General features: G+C 34.1%; 1 protein-coding gene across 2 annotated transcripts in view; it reads right to left on the bottom strand.

Moving 5' to 3' along the window:
• The window catches only part of VPS13B (vacuolar protein sorting 13 homolog B), an 820,834-nt gene that overhangs the window by 392,001 nt on the left and 413,053 nt on the right, over window positions 1-15,780 (bottom strand). For both annotated transcript variants that reach the window (XM_030304021.2, XM_032591891.1), the window contains one exon: window positions 14,491-14,725. In XM_030304021.2, the coding sequence (XP_030159881.1) occupies window positions 14,491-14,725 (235 nt within the window). The remainder of the gene's footprint in view (window positions 1-14,490; window positions 14,726-15,780) is intronic.

A 15,780-nucleotide genomic window follows, 5' to 3' on the forward strand; every position in this document is an offset into this window, starting at 1 on the left:
TAAAGAGAATGAAATCTTCCCATTTGCAATAATGTGAATGGAGCTACTGAGTATTATGCTAAGTGAAATAAGTCAGTCAGAAAGACAAATACCGTATGATTTCACCCATATGTGCAAGTTAAGAAACAAAACAAACAAGCATAGAGGATAAAAAAGGAAAGAGGGAGAGAAGCAAATGAAGAAACAGACTCAACTATAAAGAACTGACAGATACCAGAAGAGAGGCAGGTGGAGGAATGGGTAAAATAGGTGATGGGGATTAAGGAGTGCACTTGTTGTGATGAGCACCTGGTGATGTATCAAAGTGGTTAATCACTACTACATTGTATACCTGAAACAAATAACACTGCAAGTTAACTAACTGGAATTTGAATTAAAAAAAAAAAAAAAAGAAAATGCAAACAAAAGCCCCAACCTAGAAGAAAATATTAGTAAATAATATATCTGAAAAAGGACCTCCATCTAGAACATATAAGAACTCTTACAACTCAAAAATTAGAAGATAACTAAAAAATGGACAATTTAAATACACATTTCACTAAGGAAATATGTAGTAAGTACATGAAAAAAGTCCATTAACATTAGTCATTACAGAAACGCAAACTGACTGCCCCAATCAAGTACTACATACTCTTTTAGAATGGCAAAAATACTAAGTGCTGGCAAAGATATATTGAAAGTAAAATTCTAATACGTTAATAGTGGTAATGTCAAATGGTACAATCACTTCTGAAATGTTGGGCAATTTCTTGAAATATTCAATAAAAAGTTACTATAAAATCCAGTAATTCTACCCCAAAGACTCTATCCATCATAAATAACATTTGTCTATATAAATTCATGTACCCAAATGTTCATAGCAGCATTAATCATAATAGTCAAAAACTGATGACTGCACAATTGAATATTAACTGTAAAATTAATAAACAAAATGTGACATAACCACAGAATTATTACTCATAATTGTCATTATGTACATGGTACATAATGATACATGGTATATCATGAATGAACTTTAAAAATATTACACTAAGTGATGGGGCACCTGGGTGTCTCAGTCAGTTAAGCGTCCGACATCGGCTCAGGTCATGATCTTGTGGTTTGAGTTTGAGCCCTGTGTCGGGCTCTGTGCTGACAGCTCAGAGCCTGGAGCCCACTTTGGATTCTGTGTATCCCTGTCTCTCTGCCCCCCCCCCACTTGTGCTCTGTCTCTATCAAAAATAAATAAATGTAAAAAAAAAATTTTTAATGAAAATATTATACTAAGTGAAAAAAAGTGTACCCTGGGTACACTGATACATAAATACATAAGATCTTAAGATGCAAAAAACTACATACTGTATGATTCCCTTTTAATAAATGTCCAGAAAAGCCACGTTTATAAAGACAGAAATCAGATCAATAGGGGGTTAGGACTGGAGTGTGGGGAACAGAAATTAATTACAAAATGGACATAAGGGAAATCTGAGGTGACAGAAATGTTCTACAACTGTATTTGGGGTGATGGTTGCATATCTTTATACATTTCCTCAAAAATCGCTGAACTGTAGGCATACAATGAGTAAATATTATGAATGTAAATTATATTTCAAAAGAGGTATTTAAAAATATAAGGACAGTAGTAGAAAAGGAAACACTCAAGCCCAACTTGTCAGTGGGTGAGCAGAGCTACTATTATTCAAGGTCCTCATTTATATTCCACTCTCTGGCATACTTTGGTTGCTAATGATCACTTCTGACACTCTTCTATTGATGATTAGAGATCACTGAATGCCCATTCCCTAAGATAATTTGACTTTCTCTGTTCCTTGTAACCTGAGAAAATATGATTTACAAAGGACAAAGTCCACATACACTAAACCCAAGAGTTAAGGCAGATTTTTTTTGAATCCTCTTACTTTTAGATGGAAATGGCTTCAAAACATGTTATGCCCCTGTGAAATGTGCAGAATATAATAAATGGGAAAAAAAGTACTGAAAATTTTGTCAGGAGTTATTATCTTAACTGTACATCATGAATATAATCATTTTACAACATGGATACTATATACGTATATGTATGTATATATTTATCAAACAAAATAGAAAAAACAAGCTCTGGGAAGAAATACAAAACTAAATCGTTAATACTGGTTATCACCAAAGTGATTTTTCTCTCTTGTATATTCGTGCTTTAAAAGTTCCTTTAATGAAGACTTATGCTAAGTGAGATAAGTCAGAGAGAGGAAGACAAATACTATATATCACTTGCATATGGAATCTAAACAAGCTGTACTCACAGAGACAGAGAGTAGGATGGTGGTTACCAGGGGCTCAGGGGTGGGAAAATTGGGGGGATGCTGTTAAAGGTTACAACTAGAAGATGAAGAAGTTCTGGAATCCTAATGTACAACTTATTGATTATAGTCAGTAATACTGTATTACATACTTTAAAGTTGCTAAGAGACTAGGTATTAAATGTTCTCATCACAAAAGAGAAATGATAATTATGTGACCTACAGAAGTGTTAGCTGACACTATGATGGTAATCATATTGCAATATATAAATGTAGCAAACTGATATGTTATATACCTTAAACTTACACAATGCTATGTGTCAATTATATCCCAATTTTTAAAAAATTCCTTTAATGAAACTATGTTACCTTGGTATCATTTCAAAAACCCATTTTTATGATCTTAAGTGAATTTTAAATTATATATTTTAAAGGTAAAATATACACTAGTTCTGCCATTTTTGTTTTTGTTTATAAAATTGTTCGCATATGTGTGTGGGGGGGTGTTGGGAAATACAAAATTGACTGACAGGGAAGCAATTAAATAAGGTTCATTCTCAAGTCTTTGAAAGTCACAGAATCCATGACTAAACAAATGATGGAGCAGGATGGATGTGAGCTATTGAGAAAATAATGATGTATACAGCAATTGTATTAACTACATTTAGGCATTTCAACACCTTAACTTCATTTGTAATACATACATGATGGTATCCAAGAGATTTATTTAACAGCAGCAGCATCGAGAACAAATCTTAAGCTTTTTTCTGAGCTTTTTCTTTTCCCCAAGGTATCTTATTTACATATAGATTAAGGACTACAATTAAAGACATTGTGTAAAACTGGAAAAAATCTAATGTAATAGTACATCTTCTTTCAGAATAAGTAGAAATTGTAATTATCAAATTAAGATATTAAAAAACTCAAGATAGAACAATATAAACCAAAAAGATAAAAAAGAATTACATGGGAAAACTTTCTGTTTTTCATAGATGCTCAACAATTTTAACGTCAGTTTCTATGAAAATTCACTAAAGCCAACAATAGCAAAGTTTTAATTTATAAATGATCTCAATATTCCATTTCTGTCAAAATATTTTATTAAAGTTGCAGGCAACTCTTTCAAAGAAGAAAAAACAAACCTCTACTAGGCACAGTGTAGAAACCCATCTGCTCAGAGGTGTGAGATAGATGTAGCAAATTACATCTGCAAGCCTCACTGCAAATGCTTCGTAATGAAACTCAAGATGTTGATTTTGACCTAAACACCCTATACAGATTTGATCTGACCACATTAGAGATCATCTCTCCCTTTCTATGGCAATTGAAATCAGATGACACATTTCAACAAACAGCTCCTCATTATGAACTTCTGAAGTCCAAATTCAGTTATGCCTGAAATCTAGGAGAACCCTCCATGCTCATTCTATTGATCATTTTGTAATTGTTTTTCTTTTTTTTTCATGTCATAATGACAAAGAATTTTTTTTCAATTATTTACGAACTTGAAGACACATCAGAAATTTACCTTTTCATTCTTTAAGTTCTTTTTTCTCCTTACAGTAACCAAAAATTATTTGCCAAATAGCATACTCTACAACTATTTAGTGAACCCCTATTTCGTGCCATTCATTGTGCTAAATTGTGCTAAATGATAGGAATAGTACCGTGAACAAGACAGATACACTTCTTACACTTTTTACCCTAGGAGGGCAATCAGGAGCTGAATAAAAATAATTAAAATAGGGATAGGAGTATTAAGAGTGATGAGTCAGAAGCAGTAACATCACAGAACAGACGGAGCTGACAAGTTAAATACATAGAAGCCTAAAAAGTGAGAACAAAGGCTAGAAAAAAGATCAAGAAGGAGGCAGTCACATATACAGCATATGCTAAGACCCTGCAACAGTAGAGTTGTCCTTGTTTAAACACAGAAAAAGATAGTGAGGCTGGGGGTGGGCAGTAGCAAGCAGTGGGGAGAGCGGCCGTACTTTTCTCTACAGAAACAATGGATTTGAATTTCCTTTGTAAATCAGAGTGGTATGATTAACAACCCATCACTATACACACACACACACACACACACACACACACACACACACACACACCATGCAATATACTGAAATATTTCCATCAAATAAACGGTTTGAAGCACAAAACTTTAGTTACATAGGAAATATTATTGTTATTCATTCCGTAAGTTTAAATAATTGGTTTCGATAAATTAGTTTCAAGAGAAATCTGTAACTCAGAATAACCAAGCAACACCAAAAACAAAGCAAGAAAAAATAATTCAAAAGGAGTTGTGAGGACAAGGAAAACAACAAAGAAAGAAATAAGAGAAAGTTTTAATTGAAAGCATGGTGCTCATAATTACCAGAGACAAATAGTGAGATTAGTATCAAAATTTTAACTCAAAGTTAAAGTTGCTTTCTGTAATAGAATATGTGGAGAATGAATCATAAGTTCCATTTTTAAGTTCTCCTGACTTGATTTCTGTTCCTTGCAACCTAAGAATATCAACACATACATACACATAAATACCACCCTCTCTCCTTTCTCAAATAAAACACACACACACACACACACACACACACACACACACTGTAGGTTTGTTAACATCAATTCTTCATGAGAGAGTTCAAGATGATGACATAGGAAGACCCTGAACTCACCTCCTCCCATGGACACAACAAATTTATAACTACATATGGCATGCTTTTCCTCTAGGATCCATGAACTAGATGAGTAGCACCTCCACTCAAAAGCCAAGAAAGACACACGTAGAAGAGTGGGAAGGCAGACACACCTTGCCCCAAAAACCACCTCAGAGGAGGCACATGAGGGAGGGTTCCTACAAATACAGAATACACCCTGGAAAAGTTAAGGGATTGTGCCCCAAATCAGCAATCCTGACCTTGGAGGCAGGCATAGTAGAGACAAGGTGTAAAATGTCTGGTTTTGGGGATCCTGGGTGGCTCAGTTGGTTGAGTGTCTGACTTTGGCTCAGGTCATGATCTCAGGGTTCGTGGGTTTGAACTCCATGTTAAGCTCTGTGCTGACAGCTCAGAGCCTGGAGCCTGCTTCGAATTCTGTGTGTGTGTGTGTCTCTCTCTCTGCCCCTCCCCAACTTGTGCTCTCTCAAAAATGAATGAACATTAAAACAATTTTAATGTCTAGTTTTGAATACCAATAAAGATTAAGACCAGAAGAATCACAGTACATTAGAGAACAAAGATCTGTTCTTAAAGGGTTTGCCCACAAACTCATTTGCCCTATGATCCAGCACAAAAACAAGAAAAAGCCCCTAGACCATAACACAGGGAGACCAATTTACTAATTTTAAAGAGAGACAGGAATCTGTAATTTTAAATTAAATAATTTAAAAATGTACAAAAGCAGTCTGCTGTGGACGGATGTGCTGTCAACAGCCATTTTTGCAATCTCATCCTACCTTGTTGGTGAAGGAGCCAACAAGTACCATTTTAGGTGGACCCCTTCTAGGCTTCTGGCACCAGTGGGTAGGTGTGGTCTGCCTACCACTCACCTTGAACAGGCTGGGTGAGCCTCCTGCCCCTCCCCACTTCCATGTAGCACCCAAGGTGTAAAAAAAGCCAGATAAGTATCCCAAGTCATGCCCAATCCACCAAGAATGCAAGCCACAACCAGAACAGGCAAGCAGCTGGAAGTCCACTCTCCCCATGCAGTAGCCAAGATACATAAGCCAGGTGAGTACCTAGAGCCCCACCTTGCACACAATACCAACTGAAGCCCTATCAAAACCAGGGGACAAACAGCCCACAGGATGTCTACATCTGTGGGGATGCCCATAGAATGACTAGCTCTGGTAGCCACAGGACACACAAAACACCTGGGCCACACAAAACACCTCCTACACAAGACTATTCCTTCAAGGTTGAGGGAGATAGCCATTTCATCTAATACATACAAACACAGAGAAACAAGCAAAATGAGTAGACAGAAGAATATATTCCAAAGAACAAGGCAAATCCACAGGAAAAGACCTTAATGAAATGGAGAGAGGCAACCTACGAGATAAAGGGTTCAAAGTAATGGTCATAAAGATGCTCACCTATCTAAGCAATGGAGAAGCACCAAGAATTTCCTTCCACAAAGAGACAGAAAATAAGAAAACACGAAACATTAAAACTAAACTTACAAGTATACTAGAGGGATTTAACAGCAGAATGGATGAAACAGAAGCACCATCAATGAATGAAAAACAAAGGAATGGAAAACAAAAAGCATAAAAATTAAAAAAGAATTAAAAGAAGTAAGGATACTTTAAGGGACCTCTGGGAGAATATCAAATGGAATAACATTCTCATTATCCGAGTCCCAGAAGGAGAAAAGAGAGAAAAGTCAAGAAAAATTTATTTGAAGAAATAATGGCTAAAAACATCCATAATCTGGGGGAAGCAAACAGACATCTATGTCCAGGACGATCAGAGAGGCCCAAATAAGATGAACCCAAAGAGAAACACACCAAGACACATTCTCATTAAAATGATAAAAGGTAAACAGAGAGTAGTAAGAGAACAGCAACATATTACATACAGGGAAAACCCCCTAAGGCAATTAGCAGATATTTCAGCAAAAACTTTATAGATCAAAAAAGAGTGGCATGATATATTCAAAAGGCTAAAAGGAAAAAAAAAATGGCCGACCAAGAATTCTGTACCCAGACATTATCATTCAGAAAGATTGAGAATTTTCCAGTTAAGCAAAAGGTAAAGGAGTTCATCTACTTAAACAGGCTACAAGAAATGTTCAAAAGAATAAACTAAAAATACAATGTACTATTTAATAAGAAAACATACAAAAGTAAAAATCACACTGGAAAAGGTAAATAAATAATAAAAGTAGTAGACATATTACTTATAAACCAAGTATGAAGAGTATAAAAGTTGTAAAAATTAAAAAAATAATAATTATTTCAGGGATACATAAAAAGATGTAAAATGAATCATCAAAAATATGAAACATAAGGGGCACGTAGGTGGTTCAGTTGGTTAAGTGTCCAACTCTTGATTTTGGCTCAGCTCATGATCTCACAGTTCATAGGCCCAAGCCCCTCGTCAGGCTCTGTGCTGACAGCAAGGATTTCTCTCTCTCTCTCTCTCTCTCTCTCTCTCTCTCTCTGTCCCTCCCTCTACTGCACTGTCTCTCTCTCTCTCTCTCTCTCTCTCAAAATAAACATTAAAAAAAAATATGTCTTTAAAAATATGAGATATAAGGTGGGGGAAAGTAAAAATATAAAGCTTTGAAATGTATTAAAAATTAAGTTACTGTGAACTTTAAAATGACTGTTATATACATAAGATGATATGTGTAAACCTCACAGTAACCACAAAGAAAAAACTTCTAGTAAATGCACAAAAGAAAAAAAAAATCTAAATACAACATTAAAGGAAACAATCAAAGCATAAGAGAGGAAAAGAAGAAAAGGAACAGAGAAGAACTGCAAAAAACAGCTGGGAAACAATAAACAAAATGACAATAAATATATACCAATGGATAATTACTTTAAATGCAAATAGACTAAACTCCCCATCAAAAGACACAGAGTGAATGAATGAATGAATTAAAAAAAACAAAACCCATATATCTGTTGCCTACAAGAGACTCACTTCAAATCTAAAGACACACACAGACTCAAAGTAAGAGGATGGAAAAGGATATTCCATGCAAATGGCAATGAAAAGAAAGTTGGGGTAGCAATACTTATGTCAGACAAAATAGACTCTTTTTTTCTTTTCAAATTTTATTTAAATTCCAATTGGTTAACATACAATGCAGTACTGGTTTTAGGAGTAGAATTAGCTAAAGCAATCCTGAAAAAAGCAAAGCAAAGCAAAGCTGAAGGCATCATGATTCTGGACTTCAAAATAAAGGAGAGCATTAAAATAAAGGAGAGCATTATACAATGATGAAAGGATCAATCCAACAATAGGATATAACATTTTTAAACATTTATGCACCCAATAGAAGCACCTAAATACATAAAGCAAATATTAACAGAAGTAAAGGCAAAAATAGATGGCAGGATAAGAATAGTAGGAGACTTTAATACTCCACTTGTATCAATGAGGAGATAACTCAGGACAGAAAATTAATAAGGAAACACTGGCCTTAAAAGACACATTAGATCAGATGGACTAAAAAGATACATACAGATTATTCTATCCAAAAGCAGAAGCATCACTTCTTTTCAAGGACACATGGAACATTGTCCAGGACAGATTACATGCTAGGCTACAACACAAGTCTCAATAAATTCAAGAAGAATGAAATCACATCAATTATCTTTTCCAACCACAAAGGTATGAAACTAGAAATCATTTATAAGAAAAAAATCTGGATAAAACAAACATAAGGGGATTACAAAACATGGTATTAGACAATGGATGTTCAAATCTCATGAAATAATCTCCTTCCCTCAAGGTAGGTTTGGCCAATGAGAATAACCATGTGGTAAAAAACAAAAAAACAAAAAACTGTTTTTACTTTAGGTTTCAGGGCTGATTATATTGTCACACTATTTTCTCCCAGGGAGTAAGAAAAATAGACTTTAGAAGTTTCTATTTGATTCTTGCCCTCTCCATCTGGTGTGTGATTTTTTTAAGTGTTCAAAACAAACTAAGATGCTATCTAACTCAGTTCTAGGAATAAAATATCAGAATATAACACCTTCTGCTTTAAAGATGGAGACTTCTGTAGTTCCTTAAGTCATTCATAATGTATTTGAAAAACAAGGTGAGAAGAAAGTAATTTATCATACAAGAGGAGAAAAAGAAGCTGGCAGAAGTGCTATAACAGGGATTTTAAAGAGTATTCAAGGGGCGCCTGGGTGGCGCAGTCGGTTGGGCGTCCGACTTCAGCCAGGTCACGATCTCGCAGTCTGTGAGTTCGAGCCCCGCGTCGGGCTCTGGGCTGATGGCTCAGAGCCTGGAGCCTGTTTCCGATTCTGTGTTTCCCTCTCTCTGCCCCTCCCCCGTTCATGCTCTGTCTCTCTCTGTCCCAAAAATAAATGAACGTTGAAAAAAAAAAAAAAAGAGTATTCAAAAGATAAAGAATAGTAGAGCAGTATATATCAGTCCTTTCATAAAATCCATTAGATAAACGGGGGATATGATATTGTCACATCTTTAAATCACTGAGGGACTCTATTTCCAGCAACCTGGTAGATTTAGTGCCCTGAATGACATTTGTGCTAAAAACAAAAAGGATGAATATATTTATAAAATGTTTATACATCACACTATGAATAAAATTTATATGAACTGGTTTACACACACAGAGACATGCACTCCATATCTTCTTTTTTTTTAATTTTTTTAATGTTTTTTTTTTTTTTTTTTTTACAGGGGTGGGGGGAATGAGTGGGGAGGGGCAGAGAGATAGGGGCACACAGAATCTGAAGCAGGCTCCAGGCTCTGAGCTGTCAGCACAGAGCCTGATGCGGGGCTCGAACTCACAAACCGCAAGATCATGACCTGAGCTAAAGTCGGATGCTCAACAGACTGAGCGTCACAAAGACCCAGGCGCCCCTGCACTCCATATCTTCTTAAATTCATTAGTGAGTTTCCCCAAAAAAGTAAGGCTTTATTAAGGCCAGGGACTGAGAAAAGTCAGGAACTCCGAGGTAAGCAAAACAAATTGGTTGAGGCATTTCAAACCTGGTGAAATGGAACATCCTTGTTGACACTTGCATTGTAGAACCCAATAGAACATAAGATTTTAATGCATATGGCTACAATATTAATGTTAGAATAAACTAGAAATAAAACTGCCCTGTTTTTACCCTCTGTACATGATCAGAAAGCTGAACCTTGAACAGAGTGGAAAAAAATACATATAACCACAAACCAAGCCTCATAAAAGATTGTAACTTGAATTTTTATTATCTACATGGTATAAAAGCCTCTAGTTTCAAGTGGTTGTAAACTGGTAATGCTCCCAATACATCAGAAATAAATTTGAACTACAAAGGAAGAATCTTTGAGCTCATCTTCAAAAAAATTTCTAGACAAATATTTCCAGGAAAAATAAGTAGACTCTCCCCCACAAAAAGGAGCAACAAAGAAACAAACAAAAAAACCCACAAAGAACAACACTAGGCATACAGGCAAGAATCAGCAGGACTCAGACAATAAAATGATTCATGTATCAAGAAATATAACAAAGCCTTGGAAATTATGAATAAAATGCAAGGATTTTTAAAAAATCAATGAAAATGAAAATATCATAAGCAAATTTTAAAATTTAATAAAGTATTACAAAGTTGAAAAACAGGAAAAATAATTTATGGTTTTAGACATCCTGATACCATGTACCTCTGAAGTAACAGAGACCGGCAAGGGACTAGAGAAGATCTCCTGGGTTTTGGTAAAATTTTTGATCTTGATTGAGAAGCTAGTAACATGGGCAGATTTATTTTATGAAATGTATCAAGTTGTATACTAATAGTTGATGTATTTCATTTCTGTATGATATATTAGAATTCTATAAAGTTTTACCCCCAAAAAACAGCACATTAGATACAGATGAAAATAAAATTAATAAAATGTAATATAAAAGAAATTACTCAGACTACAGGTCAGAAAGTCAAAGGGAAAAATATTAAAGAGACAAGAACAATACAGTAAAAAAAAAATGTCTAACATATATGTAGAAAGAATGAGACAGAGGCAATATATGAAGAGAAAATGCCAGAAAACTTGAAAAGCTCACAAAGACACCAATACTAACACTTAAAAGAACAAAGATTTAAAAGCCAAAAAAAAAAAAAAATCCTTAAAGCTGCCCGAAAGACACTAAAAAAAACACAAACTGATGGTGAATTTCTCAGAAAGGCAATGAAAAACAAAAGTAAGCACAAAAGGATCTTTAATGGCCAAAACAAAACTATCAGTAAGAAACCATATATATATACACATATATATATACATACACATATATATATAAAACTGTATATATATATATAACAAAAAAATTCTTTCCCAAAAGAAGGCAAAATACAGTTTCAAACAAAAAAAATTGTTTGCTAACAGCACATCATTAAAAAAAAAAAGGCAGAAGGAAAATTATCTGAGGTAGAAGAAAGGAATGAGCTGTGACAACAAATGTCTAGTAAGGCATTGGTATAGGAGTTAGCATAGGTGGCCCATGACCAAATGTGACTGATTATCAGGTTTTGTGAATAAAGTTTTACTGGAGTGTCAATTCATTGACATACTATTTATGGCTGCCTCTGTACTACAAAGCAAAGCTGAGTAGTTGTTACAAAAACCAGATAGTTGATGACACTGAGAATATTTACTATCTGGCCATTTATTGAATAAATTTTCCAAACCCTGTACTAATTGTATACATGTAATATATATGCAATTATTTTTTAAATGATTTAAATTTACAAAATTCAGAAAAATAAGAGATAAATTAAAATATATAACAGTAATAGCCAGTCAATCTGGAGAGAATCGCTGAATTAAAGTACTTAAAGACCTGTGTGTTGTTCAGGAGGAGAGTAAATACCATAAATTATTGTATGATTTACTAAATTAAAAAGGCATCTTAGTATTTCCAGAACCAAATTTTTTTTTTATTTTTAAAAATTTTTTTTTCAACGTTTTATTTATTTTTGGGACAGAGAGAGACAGAGCATGAACAGGGGAGGGGCAGAGAGAGAGGGAGACACAGAATTGGAAACAGGCTCCAGGCTCCGAGCCATCAGCCCAGAGCCCGACGCGGGGCTCGAACTCACGGACCGCGAGATCGTGACCTGGCTGAAGTCGGACGCTTAACCGACTGCGCCACCCAGGCGCCCCTGGAACCAAATTTTACTTTGTGTAAAGAGTGTTAATTTCTAAGATTGAAAAAAAAATAGCAAGGGAATAATGTCTAATACAGCAGGGAAAAATAGAATTAAGAATATAAAAGAAATGAAATAATCAAGATAGTAAAAAAGATAATTCATAGAATGAGAGAAGACATTTGTAAATTATATCTAATGAGAATCTAATATCCAGAATATATAAAGAACTGCTCAATTAAAAGGAAAGATAAATAACCCAACTAAAAAGTGGGACAAGTATTAGAAAACAATAAGAAAATAAAAAACAGCTTCTACAAATGGCCAACAAGCACATGAAAAGATGCTCAATATCACTAGTCATTTGGGAACTGCAAATGACAACCAAAATGAGATCCACCACATACCCACCGGGATGGTTAACACCAAAAAGACAATTACAACTTGAATAAATTAGAACCTACATAAGTTGATGTGGAACTGCAAAATGGCAGAAACACTTTGGAGGACAGACTGTTAATTCCTCAAAACCTTAACCACAGAGCTACCATACGACCCAACAATTCTACTACTAGGTACATAGCTAACAGAAATTAAAATATGTCCATAAGAAAAGATGTGCAAAAATTATCACAGCAGTATTGTTCATAATAGCCAAAAGATGTAAACACAAATGTCTACCAACTATGAGTGGATAAAGAAAACATGGTATATCCATAAAATGGATTACTTTCAGCCATAAAAATGAAGACTGATAAATAAGTCAACCTCAAAAGCATTATGGTGACTTCCCATGAGAAGCCAGTCACAAAAGACCACATATTGTGTGACTCCATTCTTATTAAACACCTAGAACAGGCAAATTCATAGAGACAGGAAGGTCAGCATTTGCCAGGGTTTTGGATGAAGGGAGAAAGAGTAACTGTTAATGGTATATTGATTATTTTTTGAGTGATAAAACTTTTTTTTTTTTTGAGTGATAAAACTTCTAAATTTGATGGTGGTGATGATGGTATAAACTGTAAATATACTAAAAGTCATCTAATTGTATGCATAAAACTGTATGTAAATAATGTCTAAAAAAGCTGTTAAATGGAATAATATTATGAATTTTAATTTTTTAAAATTAAGGGACAAACTATTTGAATCTTCCATAAATGATTCCAGAGTTAAAATAAAACAAAAACCCAAAAAACAAAAACAAAACCACAACAACAACAAAAAACAACAACAAAAAAAAGGGAAGCACTCCCCAGCTCATTTTCTGAGGCTAGCACGTCCTTGATATGATACACAATAGCTGTTGTGATAATAAAGAACTCCTTACAACCAGAAGCAAATATCAAAGAATGGATATATCCAATATGCTAGAAAAAGAATCCTTGCATCAAGAACAAAATCACACAGGTAAGAGATCTAAAGAAGTTCCATCTAACTGTTAGAATTCTATGATTTTATGATAATGGTATTCATTTTATTAAATCCCAACATTCATTTCTGGCAGTAAAATCATTCCTACTTCTGATAAACCTAAGAAAACTACATTTCAATGGAAACGCCAAAACAGAGAAAAGGAAAGAGAAATCAACATCAAGTCAAAGTCAAAAACTGCACAGAATATATCTGCTTTTCAATAATAGTATGTGTAGTGATCTCAATGATATCAGCATTCATATACTTACATGCTAATAATATGAACAAGGTGTGGAACTGTTTACCATTGTAAAACATTTGAACCCTGTTATTAAAATATAGATTCACACTATTTACTTTGTGACTCAAAACTTTTCCAGGTTCACAGATTGTTTGAGATGAATATGTCAAAGTTCAAAAGGGTATGAATTTGCAACTGAAAATTCTGCAGTATCACAAATGAAGTATTTACTGAAGAGTCATGTCTCCAATCATCACAATATTATCTACTGTATTTTAACAAATGAGAAGTCTAGAAATATATTATGTTTGATGTAAATAATATATTCATTTGATTATATATATCTATTAATAAATCAAGTAGCTTAAATTAAGATCTAATCATTCGTAATTCAGCTTAATGCCGACTTCCAAAACCAACTGTCATCTTGATTTGTCTATGCTTCACATTTTAGTGATTATTCTGTGTTTCATATGATATTTTGTAGTCTATTTATACATACATGAATTTTATTAAAATGTGTGGATGTCAATAAACAGCACCACTTAGTTCATTTACTTTGTGCACCCTTCTTTTTAAATCCACTTTGCAGATCACTGAATCTATTTTCATGTGGATCTTTCAATGAGAAGACTCATTTACATAAGCACTGGCATATTAAAAAACAATAAAACTAAAAATATTATTATCAAATATAACCATAGGAAGAATATTTTTTAATGTACCTTCTTCAAGGATGGGTCGTGGAATGACAAATGGAATCTCCTGCAGAGGTTCCATATACTTGTGGCCAGCACTAATAATCTTTATTTGAGGCATACAGAGGACAAGCATTCCAGGCATGCTGGTTTGTCCATGGTACCAACTTCTTACTGTTCCAGGAATGTCACCAGATACAATTGTACTTGGGGAAGGCAGGCTATCATTTGGAATGAATACACAACAAGACTGTACTTCAAGCTAGGGTGAAGAAAAAAAAAAGCAAAATTAAAATATTGGGAACAGACTAAATAAGGAAGTTAATATACCCTCAAATACTTAATATCTTTATCAGAATAAACAGGCAAGCCAAAAAAAAAAAAAAAAAGAAGAAGAAGAAGAAATGTGCCATACTTACCTCTTTATGAGTTACTTTTACTGAAGAACACAATTAACACTTAAAAGGACATTGTTTCTTGCTATGAATTTGATCAAAAAGGCACAGTGAAATGAGATGAAAACATATCTGCCTTCCACAGTTATTTCCAAGTAACACGACTGAATCAGAAAATGTGCTGGCAAAAAAAGGTGAGAAAATCCTCCTTCTTTTGCAGTTCATTAGATTAACACCAACTAAGGCCTTAGAACCAACTAGTATTGTATTGTACTCACTTAAAACACACACACACACACACACACACACACACAAGCAGCTATTACCATGTGAATTTGGCCTTTTGTTTTTACTTTACAAACTAAAATATAAGGAAAGATGTTTCCAATGTTCAGATGATATCTCTAGACAAATATTAAAATATAACAAGTCTGTATCATGTATTTTCTTTTTTTATTTACACGTATCCCAAGATTCAAGTGTGTGTGTGTATCACATTTTATATATATGGATACATGGTAATAAAGAAAATTCAGAAGACTTAAAACTGAGAGCATTATTCCCTGCTTTTATCATACATCAAATTATTATTTAAATTTTGATTTCATGTGAAACTTTTATGCTTTCTTATCCCCAGTGTAGTTTACTTAGGTTGCCTGGCACCTTAGAGAGGTGAAATAATACTAAGCGATCTCAAATCAAAAATTAAATTCATCATGAGTTCTTAATTCAAAAGCAATATAAGCTCAAGTCTATTAGTCTTAGTTGGTTCTTAGAAAGTAATATTTTGTACCTGGTTCACAAACTGCTCAAACAGCCTAGCATACTTAAATTATTCTCAAGGAAATACAAAATGTCATCTGTTAATTTTCTACAAAATATTTGGCATACAAAGGCATTATCTGAAGATGTAACAAAAACT

This window comes from Lynx canadensis, chromosome F2 (genome assembly GCF_007474595.2).
Source record: "Lynx canadensis isolate LIC74 chromosome F2, mLynCan4.pri.v2, whole genome shotgun sequence".
Taxonomy (NCBI): domain Eukaryota; kingdom Metazoa; phylum Chordata; class Mammalia; order Carnivora; family Felidae; genus Lynx; species Lynx canadensis.